Consider the following 15,718-nt stretch of genomic DNA (forward strand, 5'->3'; position numbering starts at 1 on the left):
TTTTCCAGTATTCGGTTTGTATTTCCTTCTATGTGTGGACATACTTTCCTTCCTGTACTGAAATTCTTGGGCAACAGGATGAACAGCTTCCCATTGATTTGGATTGACCATTTAGAAATAGAACTCCCTTCTCCCCAGAAGGAACTTTAGTAACTGGTGCTGGAATTTGAAAAGAAAATGGTACGAATAATTTTTGTAAGATTTCTTGGTAGATGTGCTCGAAAAAATGTGAATTGCATTAGTATGGTTCGCATATACTAGAAGGATCATTTTAACCTCTTCGAATTTGTTCCTTATATCTATCCACAAGGGAATTTTGTTAGATCTGAGCATAATTTGTCTATTTGAGCATTTAGAAATATTCACTTTATTTTGCTTGATGCCATTCTTATTCTTTTGAACATTGACCTTATTTTTCATCTATTACTGGTTGCTAATTTATTCCCCGCAGGAGAATGCAAGAAAAATAGTTGGGAGGAAAAGAAAAGAACCTGAATTATTTTACAACCAAAGACAGATAAAAGGCTTTCATACTTAGCATTTACATTTGAAGTACACAGATGAAATTGATTTGAGTTAGTCATTGATCAATAGAATTTGTTGAAGCCATTCCATTTGAAGTCCTCTTGCACAGCAGCAACTCCATTGTCAGCCTTTTTAAGCTCACCACCATTAACAACTTGAAGCAATCTTTGTTGAAGCAGATTGATAATCTCTGCATCCCTGAATTCATTCCAATCTATACTTTAAAATAACATCATAAAAAAGAAACAAAAAAAAAAAAAAAATCTGACCTGTTGTGTACTGTATTGCAATAAAATATAACAGGAGTAAGAATATGATCTGCATAAATGATTAAGCATCATCTTTGTGTTAGGATAATCTTCCTTTACCTTGAAGGGTATGCTGTTCTTGGAAGATGTTGATGGAACCGAGGGCCTTCATCTAATCCCTCACAAATGATCTCTCCGCTAATTTCATCTCTGTAACAGATTATCCCCTCAGATTGATTCTCAAACACCTGCTTTCAACGGAACAAGTAGACAACATTAATCACTGTTTCAATCTTGATACTTTTGGTGACAATCTGATGCAATAATCCAATTCAATGTTTAGAAGAGTATACCTTGTCTTTGAAAGATGATCTGACTTGAAGAGAAGGAGATTTCTTGAGTGGAAGCTGAGTATGCTTAAACATCTTAGCTTTGCTTCTAGGCTTTATAAATGGACCATAATTTTGAACTATGAGTTGATGATAAGAAAAGCTTGCTGAAGCCATTGATCATATGCAGCAACAAGAAGAAGAAGAAGAAGTTTGTATGGTGTTTGGTGGGAGTATTTAGGCTGGCAGGAATAGAATAATTTACAAGTTTACAAGGTTGGATATAAAAATTCCATGATTGACATGGTATGCCTTGTCACCAAGCATCAATTATCAGTGTAAATTTATGATCAGAGGGGCCCCATGTTGCTTGTCTTCTTGCTTCTTGCGTATACTGTTGGTTGATACTAAGCTCTTGTTTCTAATCAATTGGTTTGTGGGTCCACTCTCAATAAGCTATCCCTTTTGTGATTTATCCAAGCTTGGGTACCAAACACATCAGGAATAGGCAGATTCACATTTGGATTTAAAGTATTCAGATTGTAACATATTCCAATTTTTTTTATTTCAGGGAAGATTTAGTGGGTCATTTTAGATTGTTTATTGGATCATTATATGAGGAAAAATTTTAATTGTTTTAGAGTAGAATTGTTTTCAAACTAAAATAACTCAAATTTTAAAAATAATTTTATATCAATTTATATTCTTTAGGAAATAAATTACAGATAATTTGGGATCAGATTTAAAAAAAAAAAAAATACACCTCAGTGGAGAAGACTTTGGATCAAGTGAAGGGTTGAGTTGAATGGAAGGATTTCTAATTTTATTAAAATAGTGGATGCATGAGTCACCATATCAATAGGGCTCATAACCAATAAAATTTTAAAAGCACACATAAAAGAAAATTAAAATTAAAAAAAAAAAAAAGAAAGGGAGAGGAATTTGTGAAAAAACAAAATCTTCAATGTTTATGCGGAGAAAAAAAAAAGAAGAAGCAATCTCTAAGCTATTTATTGAATTTCCCATCAATCAATTCACTTCCAATAATTCAGTAGATAAATTTCTGTTTTCCTTTTTTCTTTTTTTATTATAGTGATGAGTTTCTACACCCTTAAAAAAAAAAATCATGATTTCCCATACTAACATAGGCAAAAAAAGCAAAAAATAAAAATTACTGGAAAATTGATGAAGTCAATGAAAATTTTTTATATATATTTCTTCCTAATTATTGTGTGAGAAAGTCATTAGGATTGATTATTTAATGGATTTAAATATAGTTAGAGCTTAATCATAGAAGTGGGTATTTTAAAATATAATTCATGTGGTGATGATTCCACCTTATACTTAGTCAATATTATTGGCTCTTCTTGCCCACAAATAGCCAACAAATCAATTTGCTTTTAGACCCATTTCACTCTATTACCCTTTCAATATTTTTTTAAATTATTTATGTCCAATTTTCTAATTTTATTATTTTGAAAATGATTTTTAGTATTATTGAATTAAGATTTATTGATTAATCTTTAGCCCATTTTTTTTATTTAGGATTGGCTTTGAGTGGATCTATTATTTTAGGAGATGGCTTTTGATATTTGGGCTATGGCCTTTCTAATGTAAATAAGCACATTGGGCTTTGTATTGTTGGCAAAAACAAAAGAGCCACGTGTAAGGGTGATGTGGCATATGAATAATAAAATTGACCAGAAAAGGAATATACGTCCACCTTGACACATGAAAATCACGTGCCTGACTCTGTTTTCTCCGACACTTAGGCCTGGAAAAGGGCAGAGGCAGGGGAGGAGTGAAAATGTCATATTGTGCCAGAGACTTTAGAGAGGCTTTTGGGAGATTAGAGATAACTGCAGTATATTTAGATTTTGTTTAAAGAATTTACTTTTTTTTAAAACGAAAGAGATAAGTAAGTTATTTTTTAAAAATTAGGTAAGTTATTTTTTAAAAAATTACTTCTCACAAAATAGAGAAATTGAACCAAAGTGTAAAAAATTTTGAATTAAGTTCCGGAATTCATTTGCCTGTGTTATCATCCCGTGAGCTGTGTATGATACTGCACAATTATAGAGAATGGGAGGGATGCAAAGTTTTGAAAACCAATAAGAACCTTCCTAAAAAGAAATGAAGAACTCAGAATTACAGCAATGAGATTAATTAATAAATCTATCATTTTTTTGTGCTTTCTTAGTACCCTACCAGTGTTTTTTTGCAGCTTCCAAAGCCCTCACTCTTCTTTTCAGGAAGTACTGTTTCGTCTCCTTCCCAGTCCTCACAGTCACAGACCCACAACTAATATCCATGTCATTGAGTGAAACACACTGGTCTCTCTCTCATTTGTTGAAGAAACAGTGGTTAAGTCTTAAGTGGTTATCTGATATCCCATGTGGGTCTTAATACTTATTAAGGTAATGCTTTTTCTTTGTAAAGCTACATTGTTCAACTGCTTCCTCAGTCGCTTTCCCACGAACACTTTTTGTTTGTTGTGTGTCCAAAATGAGGCAGGTGGATTGCTCAACCTCAAGTGTATCCAAGTCTGTCTTCCCCAGATAGCTCAATAGTCTCTATAATGGATTTCGCAAGTCCCAAATGTTTTCAAGCTGCTCCTGTTTTTGCGTCTACTGGGGTAACTTGTTTATTTGTTGCTTTTGTTTCCCATTAGGGTCTGTGGATTCTTGATTAACCTTTGATGGTTCTTCTTCTTTTTCGTTTGTTGATTTAGGATCCAGCATTGCAAAGTAAGGACAACAGGTTTGCAGACGCCTTTCAAGACCCACTTTGCAAGCTTAATCTCAAGGAGACATCTGAGTTTGTCAAGTCATTTCCAATGGCAGGCAATATGGAATGCAGAGGTTTTCTTGAATTTCCACCTCAAAGGAGAAGAGAAGGAGTGCATTCAATGGCTCAGAGGAGAGTAGAAATTCCCTCTACTCCTGGTAGGCCAATAATCAACTACAGCATTGGTAATCATACAAAAAAGAGCTTGCCCTCTAAGTGGGAGGATGCAGAGAAGTGGCTGATGAGCAGTTCTTGCCATGAATCTCCTGCTCATGCCTTTAAGCCATCGCCAGGGTCTTCAAAGATTCAGAAACAAAGTGATAACTTTAAGCATCAAATGGAAGAAGTTGCAGAGAAATCAAGGGTCACAGAGGAAAAAGTCTCAAAGCTTGTTCCTTCTTTTCAGGGGTCGGTATCTTTGGAACGAATAGCTTTTAGTGGGGTCTCTTCTTCTTCTAATGTGCTTCTAAAAGGTATATTATTTCTCTTTATTCAAATTTTAATGAAACCTTTACATATTTGGCTTTTACTTCTCAGCTTTCTCCCTTTTTGCTCCGCATTTATCCTCGTTATAGCCCTTCTCTTGTCTTCTAAAAGCTTAACAAAGCTTTGAAGTTTTTATCCCTACTGTTGATTGCTCAATTTATGCGGGGAACAAAACACACACCGGTCTCATCTGCAGAATATGTATCACAGAACTGTGAAATAAAAGAAATTGAAGTAAATAAAAGAAATGAACTGTGAAATTATGATGCATCTTCTTGTTTTAAACTATTGTATTAGGCTCAATTTGGTGTGAGTTAAGTTTTCATTGACTGACCCCAGAGGATGAAAAATAAGGTTGTAGCATTCTAGTTACTTGTCTTTGCAGCATTTCCCTTGCAAGCAACAAAATGCGTATTGAATGATACTTAATACTGCTAATGCCTTCATATAAAGCTTCAAAATATGTATGCAATTCTTGAATGGTAAATTTAAACTTTTTTCTGTGACAATTAAATAATCACAATTCTGTTTAAGATTCTTATCCTAAATGGAAGTGTATTTCCTACCCAATTTTTCGTTTATTTTGTTCTTATTTGAAGTTCATTTGCAAATGCAGACAAGTTCATTGATGAGGAAAAACCAGTTCTGCTAAATTTTAGATTCTCAGATCAATCAAAAGAAGGATTTCTTTTTAGAAACTCAGCCAATGAAGCAATGAAAGGTGTTGGTCCTGAAGTATTTCATGAGGTAGAACATAGAGATATTGGTACAGAAATGACTCCTCTAGGCAGTTCCATAAATTCTAGATGCCACACACCAATCAAAAGCTCATCACCTGCTCGCCATAACACGCCTGCTAATAGGTCAGGCCCTTTGCCTTTGGGGACGTCTGGCAGCACCAATAGTAGCATTGACATATCCCAGCTACAAGCTTGCCATTTGGCTAAGCTACAACTTGGGTCTCAATATGATTCTATTACATCAAATTGGAGCTCAAGGGAAGAAGAGGAGGAGGAAATATCAAAAAGCCTGAGACACTTTGAAACAGGCATCACTTGCAGGAAAAGTGTTTCAGATTCAAGAGCTGCTGCATGGGAGGAAGAGGAGAAGACAAAGTGCTGTCTTAGGTAAATTATTACAAGCTTAACAATATGCATTAACTTTTAGCAGCATTCTTTCCTGAAATGATAGTATCTGTTTTGAATTGAACCACAGGTATCAAGGAGAGGAAGCAAAAATTCAAGCGTGGTTGAACCTCCAAACTGCAAAAGCAGAAGCTCAAACAAGAAAGCTTGAGGTACTATGCTTATCCTGTTTTATTTAAGTTATAAATTCTTGCTTCTTTCATTCTCACGGGAGGCCACAAAAACAATTTGGCATTGTCAAGGAATGACTGCAAAAATCTAACACTTTGCCAAACCTCACATTGTGGGAATCCAATGCACTAGGACGCCCTCCCTTAATTCTGGCATTTCTCGCTAGTTTTTATGAAAATGCAAGAAAAGTGAGCATGATACTTGCCTTTGCTGCTCAAAAAAAAAACTTGCCTTTGCAGCAGTATTCTCATTTTTGGCTTTTAGCTGTGTAAAGTAATTGTCTCATCCTGTCTGTCATATAATTAGATTAATGTAAAGAGTTAAGCCATGTGAATAAGCTGTAATCTTGTATTGAAAAGTATTATAATGCTCGTTGTCCTATCCAGTTGTGCATATATCTATAATATGGCATTATAATGTTGGCCATGTCTAGTTCATGGTAGGCTTCGTTGCCTCGAGCCACTCACTGGTCTTTATCACGTTTGTCCTCCTGTTTTCTTGACTGGTCCACCTCCTTTCAAAATAAAAAAATGGGTCCACCTCTGTTGGGGTGTATCAGTGTAATCTTCAACTCTATATTCTTTGTTTCATGCTTCAGTGTTAAAGAAATAGGAAGAAGGCTGGAAGTCACCGTGTTCATGCATAAATAAATCCACAGTTGTTGCAACTTTTAAGCCTTCTGTCAGCTAGCGTTTAAAATTTTGTCGGGAACTGGAATTTACCCTTGAACTTTAACTTTTCTCTTGCCCGGAAGCTTGGCCTTTTAGTTTATGTTGATTAAAATAATAATTCCCCAGTATAATATGAAAATGATAGCACTAGTTGTCAGTTTATTTCTGCTTCTTGCATTCACACTTTATTTTGGTCGAGTGACCGTAGAATCCTGATAATTCTATCCCTTTGATGAAAATGGAACAGGTGAAAATACAAAAGATGAGATCAAACTTAGAAGAGAAGTTGATGAAGAGAATGGCAATTGTTCACAGAAAAGCTGAAGAATGGAGAGCTACCGCTAGCCAGCAACACACTGAGCAGATGCAAAGAGCTAGTGAACAAACCAAGAAGATGATGAACGGACAATTTTCTGGCCACACTTCTTGTGGTTGCTTTCCTTGCAGCATCTATCCTTGATCTAGAAATAAAAGATAGATGTATCCGTCTCCTGCTCATTCTAAGCAAAACCCAATTAAATATATTTCATTCTTTTCTTCTCCAAACATAATTTTATATCTATCATATAAGGAATCTAATAGAAACCGAAGAACTTGGTTTGAACTTCAGAAAAAAAGAGTTTCCCAGTGCACATCAAAGAGGGGGCGTAGGCTGTTTCGTAAAGAAGTACCATCTCAAATGGAACCCAGCTTCTCTTATAGCTAAAAAGAGCTTCTCTGACGATAAGGGGGCCAATTTCTGCAAACTTTAAATTTGCAAGGATAGACATAGGCTTTCTACCTAATAGGATTTGAATTGCAAAACTAGACCCAAAACTACTACTGATAGTCTAGATGGCTGCTTTAAAGCAATGAGTACTCTCAGTCCCTACATATTTCATCTCCCTCTTTGGTTCATAAATTTTGAAACAAACACACATATGCACTCATTAATCACAATTTAAGAGAAAAAAAAAAGGAATTGATAGATTAAACGTAAGATTTATGTCCATGGATAATATAAATATAAAATTCTAAGATGATGAAAAAGAGTATTGATATTCTGAAATCTAATAGAAGGTTGGATTAGGATATATATGTGTGAACTTAGTCTGAATGGCTCCTATTTTCCTTTCTTTATTCTTTTTCCCCTTTTATCATCTAGTGACGTGTAATCGTCATCCTGCAACATATTGTTGTCATGCAAGGCTATACATACGGACATATTGTGTCTTTTCCCATCGTCAAACAGCTATTTAATTTCTTTCGACGTCTGTATTGACATGATCCCAGATGTGTAGGGGTTTGTTGTCCCACGGACCCATCAAGTCAGTTGAGCTGAATCCCTTTCACTTAGACCCAAGCCTTGCTCTGTCCAACTTGCTGGTGCAGGGTCTGGACCGCGCTTATATGGGTGGACCGGTGTGATGGACTTTCATAGAGCTGTAACTTGGTCTTCCCTCATGAGTTCAGCTGTGGCCTGAGTATCCGAGGTCCAATTGTTATCAAGTACTATTTACCCACTCATTAATTATTCCATGATTAATAAGGGGTAAATCTCGAAGCCCCAATTATTACTGCTCGTTTCTAGGAGTGTTTTTGTCAAAACATCTTCTCTCCGCTTTTACCCATTTTAAATTCATACTTTTGATTTTATTCTCGATTCTTCTTCTTGCGCTGCTTCTGCTAACTTGCTCTCCTTCTCCTCTGTAATCTCTACTTTCTCGCTTCAAGGTATGTCTCACTCTTCTCATGGCTTCCATTAGAATTGTTAATGTTGTGGGTTTGGTGTCCTCTGTTACTCCTTCTTTCCTCTTTAATTTCTTCTCTAGCGAGTATGCTGACACCACTATCTATAGGATTAGGGTTCCTCTTCCTAATGAGAGGATTGTTTTTCTCAATCCACCTCTGACGGGCTTAATAGACGCCCAGCAAAGGCGCAACTTAGTTTTCTTTATTAAGCAGCGCGATTTCAAGCTAAAATTCCCTTTCACCCTTTTCTTTATTGAGGTCTTCCATCACTTTGGAGTGACCCCGTATGTTGTACCCCAACTCTTCCTCTTCATGTGCTATTTCAAGTTTGTCTGTTTGTGTTGGGGTTTTGCCCCTCTGTCGCATTGTTTACCACCTTCTTTCATTTCTTTAGATCCAACCATAAGTTTTATTATTTTGGTCCCGGAGAGGGTTGTCTATTTTTGCCGCGTACAAAGACTCGATAAAGGGTTGGACTGAGACCTTTGTGGTAGTCGAGCTGAAAGAGAGCTTAGGGATCAGTTAGGATGTTAATCTCTTTTGGTGGGAAGTCCCTCAGGACAACAACGACTTCCTCAGGCAGACTTAGTTGGACTAAGTCTGTCTTCTTCGGCTGACCTCTATACGGAAGAAGCATGACGTCAAGAAGTGCATATTCATGTCCAACCTCTGGAACTACCGGAAAGCTGGTATTGCTAACTATTATTTATCTGATTTTCTTCTTTGTTGTGCTTTTTTTTATTATTCTGAGTTCTAATTCGAATTGACATCTCTTTTTCAGCTTCTGCCATTCCCATAGACAACATTAAGCTCCCAAAGAACTTCTCCATGTCCTGGGAGAGCATGAAGGCTATGCTAGATGCCTTCAAGGCTGGCAAAACGGTGGCGGATGTGATCCTAGAGGTCTTTCAAGTCGTGGCCCCTGCTGCAGTAAATCGGACTATTGTCCCTGCCCTAACTTTGGCGTTAGTACCTACCGCAGAGGGTTCTCAATCTGCAGCTTCTAGGGCCTCCATCCTTGCTAAGGCGCCGGCTTCAGCCAAATCTCCGATAACTCTTAAATCGGCCTCCAAGGAACCTATTGCCATCAGCGAGTCTGCCGAGAGAGGTTCGAAAGAGGGCACTGGGGTTGCCCCTTTGGATGTCCCACCTCTCCAAGCTGTAGGGGCTATTGTGATTGGAGGGGCAGCTAGCAAACGAGTTCGGACCTCAGAGCTTGCGACTGAAGGCAGGGCTCCTAAGCGAGCTCGTGCTACAAGGCCTACAAAGATAGCCCTTCCCCCCTTCGCTGACAAAGGGAAGAAGGTGGTGGAGCAGTTATCCTCAACTCTTGACAACGAGCTCTTGAACGCTGCCGAAGTGACTCCTGAATCTATGTTGGCCTTAGTAGCCAAGATGTTTTGTAATAAAATGTTTGGGGGGACTCCGGATGCTTTAGATCCCCATTTTCTGGCTCTCATCAGCCACCTTGCCTACTCCACCAAGCAACAAGCGGCGTTCAGCACTCATTTCTTAGACGATCTCGGAGACAGCTTGAGGGAAATGTTCCTCATGGTAAGTCATATGCTCTTCTCAAGGGTATTTCTGAGTTCTTTGACTTTCTTAACTTTGTTTTTCTTTTTCTGTGGCAGGCCTTCGGGGTGTTCCTTGAGATCGACGCAAGGAACCAGTTTTTTCAGAGCTTAGTGGAGCAGCGCATAACTGAGGAGTGCCGGGATAAAAACATCGTTGCAACTGGTGAAGTCAGCGGACAAGTCATTGAGTTCAAAGGGGTTAATGAGGACCTCACCAAGCAATTAGGGGAGATGAGGGTATATGTAACAGCCCGGAAACCGAACTGCCACCGGCACTAGGATCCAGATCGACTTAAGGTCGCCGGGACCCGTAGTAAGCCTGCTATCCTGTCTGTATACCAGTGAAATCCCATACATGATCATACATTTTCTGTAAAACCATAAAACTTTTCTTTATTCCAAGGCGTAACCTGTGCATGCACTCTCTCTGTAATCCCTACTAGAGCTCCTCATGGCCCTAGGCGGATCAAACTCATAATGTTAAGCCTGGTTTTGCTCATAAACATACAACAAGAAAGAAACATACATAAACTGATCATGTGACTCCACAAAGGGATTACAAGTCTTATAAATCAAGCACCATTCTATACACTGTACATAAACATTATCTCTATACATTTACATGTCCACACTAGCTATTACAATCCTCTGTACTCTTCCTGTACCCTGCTGAGTTCTCTCTGACCTCTGAACCTGCACAACTGAAGTTAGGGGAGAGGGATGAGCTACACTAGCCCAGTGAGTAGAATAGGCAAATACAAGTGATAAAACATGCTCTCATGGAATGCAACACATAAGCACATCACCTCGGCCGGACTCTGACAACTGGTACTGAGGATGGTTCCCTAATCTGACTGTCTAGCTCTCTCACATAAGCTAGGAACCCCTGACACCCCTTCCTTAACATTCTACGAGCCTGGAGGGCTGATATCAAACCCCTAGGTGTCACTCTTCTGTCTCCTCTGAAGACACACTCTGACCCATCCTGGTCTCTGACACAGACTACCTTGTCTCTACAGTTCAGAGTAGCATCATACGTAGATAACCAATCCATCCCTAGAATGACATCAAAATCTGTCAACTCTAGAACCACCAGGTCAGCTGGAAGGTATCTACTCTCTATGCACACTGGACTGAACCGACAGACTGACTCTGCCAAAGATGGATCACATTTGGGTCCACTGACCCATAGAGGACACTCTAACTCAGACACCATCAGACCCAACCTCTCTGCAGCTCTAGAAGAAATGAAAGAGTGAGAAGCACCGGGGTCCATTAAAGCATACACCTCAGAACACCCAATGAGGAGATTACCTGACACCACCGTGTTCGACGTGTCTGCCTCCTGCTGAGTCAGGGTGAAAATCCGTGCTGGGGCTGACGGACCTGCACCTCGGGAACCCATCCCTGATGAAGAGGCTGCCCCTCTTCCTCTTCCTCTACCACTGCTTGGTGGTACGGCTGAAGCTACGGGCTGAACTACACTACCCGTACTCATCTGCTGGGATGGTGCAACCAAAGTCGCCTGAGGACATTCCCGTGCATAATGTCCCTCCTGCCCACATCTATAGCAGGCTGTGGATCCCAACTGACAAGCTCCTCTATGCTGTTTGCCACACCTCTTGCACACTGGAAAATCTGCGCCAGAACTGGAGCCACTACTCATTCCCAGACCCGACTTAAGCCTGTTCCAGAACTTACCTCTCTTTCCTCTGAATTTCTCCCATCTCCTCTTACTTGCACTTGCTGTACTCTGTGAGGAGGAACCTGGTTTAACACCAGAAGACTGTGCCTTGACTACACCTTGACTTATGGCACTGGCCTCCATCTTTCTAGCAGCATCCACAATAGAGTGGAAACTTTCCTTCTCCGCATGAAGAATCAAAGAGAAATACCTGGGATGAAGCCTTGTGGCATATCTCTTTGCCTTCTTCTGATCTGTATCATATGCTTGACCGACATATGGCAACAATTCCAGGAACTTATCTGTATACTCATCAACGCTCATCTCCTCCGTCTGTCGCAACTGCTCAAACTCCACAACCTTTAGTTCCCTGGAACTGTCAGGAAAAGCCCCTCCAGCAAATTCGTTGGCGAACTCTTCCCATGTCATACTCTCAAGTCTCGGGTCCACATAATGCTTGAACCACTCTCTAGCTTTCTTACACTTTAACGTGAACCCTGCCATCTCAATGGCTCTACCATCATCTGCTCCCAACTCACTTGTTATCATTCTGACTGCACTGAGATACTCAAAGGGATCATCTCCTGTATTGAATTTCGGAGCATCCAACTTTAAGTACTCGGTCATCTTCACCTTACTTCCCCCTGACGAACTGGGTTGCTGTGCTTCCACAACAGGGGCTACTGGTTCAGGAGGTGGTGGTGGAGGAACTGATTCCCTCACTTCAGGTTGTACTGGACTTGGATGAACAGGTGGGGGTGGATACATGTGATATGGTGGATAAAAAGCAGGATAGGGCATATATGGCATGTAGGGTGGATATGGGGCAAAACTGGAGTAATCCGACGTGCCTCCCATCGGATACTCTGGGCCCTGTGAAAAGGGTGGATAGCCAAACCCCGAGGCCTGCATGCCTCCCTGGGACTCCCCCATACCTTCTTCTGACCTTCCTATACCCATGCTTGCATCTCTACTCTGATCCTCTTCCATCACACCTCTTTCTTCTACTGACCTTCCCCCTCTGCTTACTCCTCTCCTGCTCTCGTCAGAAGACCTTCTAGGGTCTCGTGACGTTCCCTCCCTGCTTGACCTGTGAGATCTTGCCCTTGGCAAGGCAGGTGGACGAGCAGCTATACCCTCACTTACGGGTGGGACTCCAGTCAATCTCGCGGATCGACGAGTTCCTCGCATCTTCACTCTCTGGGAAACAACAAACACATAACACATCAGCAACACATCAAAAACATGCACATGCATAACTCATGGCATTGCACATCGGCATATAGCGACAGGACTGACATCCTATCCTAGTGGACATGTTTTCCTATGGTGCTTGACCTGATCAACCTCTCTATGAGCCCAACTCTCTCTATAGGTCCGACCATGTGAACCTAGGGCTCTGATACCAATCTGTAACAGCCCGGAAACCGAACTGCCACCGGCACTAGGATCCAGATCGACTTAAGGTCGCCGGGACCCGTAGTAAGCCTGCTATCCTGTCTGTATACCAGTGAAATCCCATACATGATCATACATTTTCTGTAAAACCATAAAACTTTTCTTTATTCCAAGGCGTAACCTGTGCATGCACTCTCTCTGTAATCCCTACTAGAGCTCCTCATGGCCCTAGGCGGATCAAACTCATAATGTTAAGCCTGGTTTTGCTCATAAACATACAACAAGAAAGAAACATACATAAACTGATCATGTGACTCCACAAAGGGATTACAAGTCTTATAAATCAAGCACCATTCTATACACTGTACATAAACATTATCTCTATACATTTACATGTCCACACTAGCTATTACAATCCTCTGTACTCTTCCTGTACCCTGCTGAGTTCTCTCTGACCTCTGAACCTGCACAACTGAAGTTAGGGGAGAGGGATGAGCTACACTAGCCCAGTGAGTAGAATAGGCAAATACAAGTGATAAAACATGCTCTCATGGAATGCAACACATAAGCACATCACCTCGGCCGGACGGATCAAAACTCCCTCTATCTCATCTGGGGTACCTAAGTACCATTTGCCTGGTCCCCGTAGGGCTGTTCCAGGTCTTTATGCCTGGTCCTCGTAAGGCTGTTCCAGGTCTTTCCTCTGAGGGCTAATGAATCCTCACGAAGTCCGTGCCGTCTCACATAAGCAATGTACAAGGAGCAATGCCAAGTACAAGGATAAATGCAATGCATCATCTTGGTGTACACTAATGCACTCACCCTATAGCATATTCATGATGCATGAAGCATGATAAAATATTCAGTTCTCATATTAAAACATTAAGTTAAATTCCACTCACCTGTAGTTCTCTCTGAACTGACTCTGCAGGTTCTGACTCTGGACTCACTGCTGATGTCCCTGATTCCTCTGGTCCGTACCTACACAGGTGGACTCAAATGAGGGACTAAACTCACTCAAGAGCATCTCTAAGAAACTCCCCAAAACCCCTCTAAACAAACCTCAAACCATCACATAAAACATGCAAAAGGAAGCTGGACAGGGCACTTTCGGCGGCAGGTTCGGCGGCCGAAACCCCACTCCAGAGACGAAACTCATGCATGTTCGGCGGCACCTTCGGCGGCCGAAGGTCTCGTCCAGAGACGAAACTCACACACTTTCGGCGGCCGAACTCCCTCTTTCGGCGGCCGAAAGTCCCTTTCTAAACCGAAAGCCTAGCTTTCGGGGGCAACCTTTGGCAGCCGAAACTGCCTCCACAAAGGGTTCGGCGGCCGAACCTTCCTTCGGCGGCCGAACCTGGTTTTGCCCGAAGGACAGAACCCTGCTCTGTTTCATGCAAACTTTGCCCAAAAACCTACAAACATGCATAGCAACTACTCCCAACTAGCATATACACATATATATGCACAAAGGGGTCTAAAACTATCCTAAAACCCCAAACAAACATAGCACATAACACTGAATCATGCTAGAACACCACAAATCACCAAAAACCTCACCTAAACCTAAACATGCAAACTACCCATACAAACTTCATAAAACCTTTCAAAATCAACAAAGAAGCTCAGGATCTTCACTTACCTCTTACACAACTTGAGGATGAAGGATCCTAACGTGGAGATATGAAGAAAAGCTCTTCCAAAGCTCCAAGCTTCAAAACTTGCTTCTTTTGCTCAAAACCTTCATAAATCACCAAAACTCTTAAAACTCTTGAAAGATTTGATGAAAATCATGGAAAACATGAAAGTCAACGTAGGAGAGGCTGAAACTCACCTCTGGCTGCAAGTGGAGGAGAAATAACCTCCTTCCACCGACCCTTGGCCCTTTTATAGGTGGCTGGCCAGACCACCTTCGGCAGCCGAACGTGAAGCCGCAACCATGCAATGTTCGGCGGCCGAAAGTGCCCTTCGGCGGCCGAACCTTTGCATTTCTCCCTTGTTGCTTTTCTTTCAAAACTCAATGCTTTTCACACTTCAAAACATGAAAACAAGGGAAAATACCTTAAAAACATATGTATTACCCTTCTCGAGGGTTCCGACACCCGAGATTCCACTGGACTACAGGAATTCCGATGCCGGACTCGAGCCGGGTATTACAGTATAGGTTGCCCAGGCCTTCCAATGAATTTTTGCGGCTGAGTCTAAGCGAGATGAAGTTTTAGCACAACTGTCCTCTTTAGAGGAGTCCTACCGTCAGTGTGATGAGGCCTTAACTCGTACTACTGTCCTCTAATAGGATCTCAGCAAACACATCGAGGATCTGAAAGGAATGGCTTTGGCGGTGGAGGAGTATTGTCTCCAGCAACAACAACTTCGTTAAGAGGTCACTGCTCTAGAGGAGAGGTGTTTCGCATTATTGAGAGATGTCCGGGCTGTAGAGAATATGGTCCAACAGACTTGTGAGGAGCGCTTGCGGGAGTATAAGGACTTTATCGAGCTAAAAGCCAAGATCTAGCAGGTTTGTGAAGTGCAACTTGAGGAGTACAAGACCTCCAAGGAGATGAAAAAAAAGAATATACAGAGAGGTCTTCCGCATGTTCGTTTCGGGCTACAATCAAGGTCTTAAAGCAGCTAGAGATGCCCCTCCACTTCGTTGGCAAACCTACGAGCTCCTAAAGTGGACAACAACACTTTGCCTAAAAAGGCTCCTTGCTTACCTTCTAGACCTTAAGGGGAAGATATTATAAATAAGCCCTGAAATGACTTAGTTCTAGTTCTCCCTCCTTTGCTGCCTTTGTAACTCATTACAACAATCAATAAAAATTTATATTTCATTATTTTTTCTTCTGTCTATTTTTATTTTTTATACTTATTAATTTATTTGTATGTTTGTATTTGAGCAATTAACTTGTGTAGTTTGGTCTTCTCTCATGAGTTCGGCTGTAGTTTGGGTATTCGAAACTTAATTG

The 15,718-nt window shown here is 40.9% G+C and overlaps 3 protein-coding genes across 3 annotated transcripts; 2 read left to right on the forward strand and 1 right to left on the reverse strand.

The window, feature by feature from the left end:
• Positions 1–470: 470 nt before the first annotated feature.
• Positions 471–1,423, reverse strand: LOC110613498. The gene is made up of 3 exons (XM_021754657.2): positions 1,127–1,423; positions 894–1,021; positions 471–723 (listed from the first exon to the last, which is right to left on the reverse strand). The coding sequence occupies exons 1-3, from the start codon at positions 1,277–1,279 to the stop codon at positions 588–590; spliced, it is 417 nt and encodes a 138-aa protein (XP_021610349.1). The 5' UTR covers positions 1,280–1,423; the 3' UTR covers positions 471–587.
• Positions 1,424–3,210: 1,787 nt separating this feature from the next.
• LOC110613352 lies at positions 3,211–6,882 on the forward strand. Its single transcript, XM_021754433.2, has 6 exons — positions 3,211–3,519; positions 3,617–3,737; positions 3,834–4,362; positions 4,992–5,502; positions 5,591–5,672; positions 6,610–6,882. The coding sequence occupies exons 2-6, from the start codon at positions 3,681–3,683 to the stop codon at positions 6,820–6,822; spliced, it is 1,392 nt and encodes a 463-aa protein (XP_021610125.1). The 5' UTR covers positions 3,211–3,519; positions 3,617–3,680; the 3' UTR covers positions 6,823–6,882.
• Positions 6,883–7,013: 131 nt separating this feature from the next.
• On the forward strand, positions 7,014–9,903 carry LOC122723509. The gene is made up of 2 exons (XM_043955814.1): positions 7,014–8,782; positions 8,875–9,903. Exons 1-2 carry the CDS (start codon positions 8,752–8,754, stop codon positions 9,777–9,779), a joined length of 936 nt encoding a protein of 311 aa, XP_043811749.1. The 5' UTR covers positions 7,014–8,751; the 3' UTR covers positions 9,780–9,903.
• Positions 9,904–15,718: the final 5,815 nt, after the last annotated feature.

The sequence above is a fragment of the Manihot esculenta genome, chromosome 4 (genome assembly GCF_001659605.2).
Source record: "Manihot esculenta cultivar AM560-2 chromosome 4, M.esculenta_v8, whole genome shotgun sequence".
In the NCBI taxonomy this organism is placed as follows: Eukaryota; Viridiplantae; Streptophyta; class Magnoliopsida; order Malpighiales; family Euphorbiaceae; genus Manihot; species Manihot esculenta.